The sequence below is a fragment of the Octopus bimaculoides genome, chromosome 30 (genome assembly GCF_001194135.2).
Source record: "Octopus bimaculoides isolate UCB-OBI-ISO-001 chromosome 30, ASM119413v2, whole genome shotgun sequence".
NCBI classification, from domain to species: Eukaryota; Metazoa; Mollusca; class Cephalopoda; order Octopoda; family Octopodidae; genus Octopus; species Octopus bimaculoides.
In genome coordinates, this window is record NC_069010.1 from 2,615,524 (window position 1) to 2,618,288 (window position 2,765).

The following is a 2,765-nucleotide window of genomic DNA, read 5'->3' on the forward strand; positions in this document are numbered from 1 at the left end:
TATATATATATATATATATGTATGTGTCAGACAATGCTTCATGCAAACTATACTACTTGTATTTGTGTATTTCTTGCTTTTCTATCTTCAGGCAAAGAAGAAGTCCATTCCACCACTTTCTCATACACCAAGTCTTAGCCTTTCAACTCTAAATTCTTCATATGATTCCCAAACAGAAGACGAGGCCATGCTGGAGCACGTGGGTATGTTGCGTCACACATTTCTCCTTCTTACTTTCTTCTTCTTCTTGTCACCCTTTTTGTTTTTCTTTCTCGCTGTTTTTCTTCTCTACCTGCCGGCGCAATCACTTGTGTCAACATCGTCATCATCATCACCACCACCTCCATCACAAACCTCTACCACCACTATCATCATCAACATTATCATCATCATCATCATCACTATCACCATCATCATCATCATCACCTATGTCATCACATGACTACCACATAACACCACCATCACCATCTCTACACTACCAGCATGAACACACCACTACCACTACCTTCACCACCCACACTACACCCCCGACATCCACCACTGCTGCATAACCACTACTCTACTACCACCCCTACCATCCCTCTTATGTTCCTCTCACTCTCACTCACCTTCCTCCTTCTCCTCCTCCAGAGGTTGTCAGAAATGGAACATTGCCGTCATCGTCGAAAAATGACCCTCACTCCAGAAGACGGAGACAGCAGCCAGGATTGAACCAGCACCAACACCACTCACAGCAGCAGCAGCAGCAGCAAGCCAATGAAGCATCATCCAATAAAGCACCGCGTTCCTCCTCAGAGGCGTTACCAAGGCGACCGAATGTTACTTCAGCAGCACCCCAAGAGTAAGGGCTGACTTTTCTGCTCCCATTTCATTTTCACCAGCATTTTGTAGTAGTAGTGGTGGTAGTTATTCTAGTAGTAGTGGTAATTGTAGTGGTAGTAGTTAAGTTGGTAGTAGTTCAAGTTGTGGTGGTAGTAAGTTGTTGTAGATCTTATGTAGTTGTAGTTGCTTGTTTATGACTTCTGTCATTTTAGAAATTATAGAGAAAGCAAAACAACAACAAAAAACTCTCAGTACACATGTAGCAGTGTGGTAACCAAGCTTGCTTCCCTACCATGTGGTCTTGCGTTTTGTCTCACCACATAGCACCTTGGGCAGAAGGTCTTCAACTGCAGACCCAAACCATATGAATGAAAGAATACTCCCAGTGGGTCACAAATAGTCTAGGATGTGTTTGTGTGTGTGTGTATGTATGAAGAGGCATGTCAAAAGAGTTCATACTGTGGCACCAGTTCCTTGTGGCAGCTAGCGCAGTTGTGCCTTATGCAATAGAATGTGCATCATTTGCCAGGCTCAAGAGTTATGTATGTGTATATATATATATAATATTTATGTATGTACATGCGTATGTATATGTGTGTACATATTTATGTATATATATGTATTCATGTATATATATGTATGTAAAATTGAAGAGATTAGTGTCAAGAAGAAGGAATACATTATTATTCACTACAATTCTTTAAAGTAGACCTCACACATGGTTCCAGCAAGATGGGGCAACTGCTCATACCACAAGAGAAGCAATATAGTTGCTACGGAAGTGCATTGGCGGGAGAATAATCTCCTGCTACAGCAATGTCAACTGGTCTTCATTTTCATCAGACTTGACTAGCACAGATTTTTATTTGTGGGGATACCTGAAAGAGAGGGTTTACATCAACAAACCAGAGACCCTGGTGCAACTGAAGGAGAACATCAGTAGAGAAAACAGAGAAGTGGGGCCCAAAACTCTTGAGGGTGTTATGGTGCAAGTTTTGGAAAGAGCACAGGTGTGCAAAGCCGAAAATGGCTGCCATTTAAGTGATGTCATTTTTCAGATGTGATATAGTGGTGTTGCAAAATTTGACTTGTGCATATTAATTTCCATTATGTCCTTTATATTGTATCAAAATTTCATGCATTCATTTGTAACGTTAAGGAAGTTATTAAAAATTGAAACCCATCAGTGACTTTTGGGACACCCTGTATATGTAAGTGTATGTGTTTGTGTATGTGTGTCCCACCACTGCATGACACCCAGTGTTGGTTTGTTTACATCTGCATAACTTAGTAGTTCAGCAAAAGAGTCTGATAGAATAAGTACCGAGCTCAAAAGAAATTAAGCGCTGGGGCTCAATTTATCTGATTAAAACCCTTCAAGATGGTATCCCAGTTTGGTCACTGTCCCAAAACTGATATAAATAAAAGATTAAAAAATGTCTTTTTTTTTTTTTTGGTTCTTATATAGTTTGAGTGTTACTTCAAAAATGGACTTCAACAGAAACCATTTGTTGCATGAAGAGGAAGTTGAAAGAGAAGAAGAGAAGACCAAGAACAAGAAGAAGAATGACAGCGGCAACAAGAACAAGACAAAGAAGATTTCACTGAAGCATCCTGGGATTGTTAAGGGGAATGTTCTAGAAAAGATGCAACACCCAGATGGGAAGGTGAGATTCATTTTTTTTTTTTGACCAAAATAATGTTGTGTGTATCTGTGTGTTCACACACACACACACATATATATATATATGTATGTGTGTGTGGAGGTGCAATGGCCTAGTGGTTAGGGCAGCGGACTCACGGTCATAGGATCGTGGTTTCAATTCCCAGACCGGGCATCGTGAGTGTTTATTGAGAGAAAACACCTAAAAGCTCCACGAGACTCCGGTAGGGGGTGGTGGCAAACCCTGCTGTACTCTTTCACCGTGGAGGTGCAATGGCCC

General features: G+C 40.9%; 1 protein-coding gene across 1 annotated transcript in view; it reads left to right on the top strand.

Moving 5' to 3' along the window:
- The window catches only part of LOC106878594 (centromere protein J), a 23,261-nt gene that overhangs the window by 11,347 nt on the left and 9,149 nt on the right, over positions 1 to 2,765 (top strand). Inside the window, exons 6-8 of the mRNA XM_014927850.2 lie at positions 92 to 203; positions 631 to 841; positions 2,291 to 2,489. Coding sequence (XP_014783336.1) covers positions 92 to 203; positions 631 to 841; positions 2,291 to 2,489 — 522 coding nt within the window. The remainder of the gene's footprint in view (positions 1 to 91; positions 204 to 630; positions 842 to 2,290; positions 2,490 to 2,765) is intronic.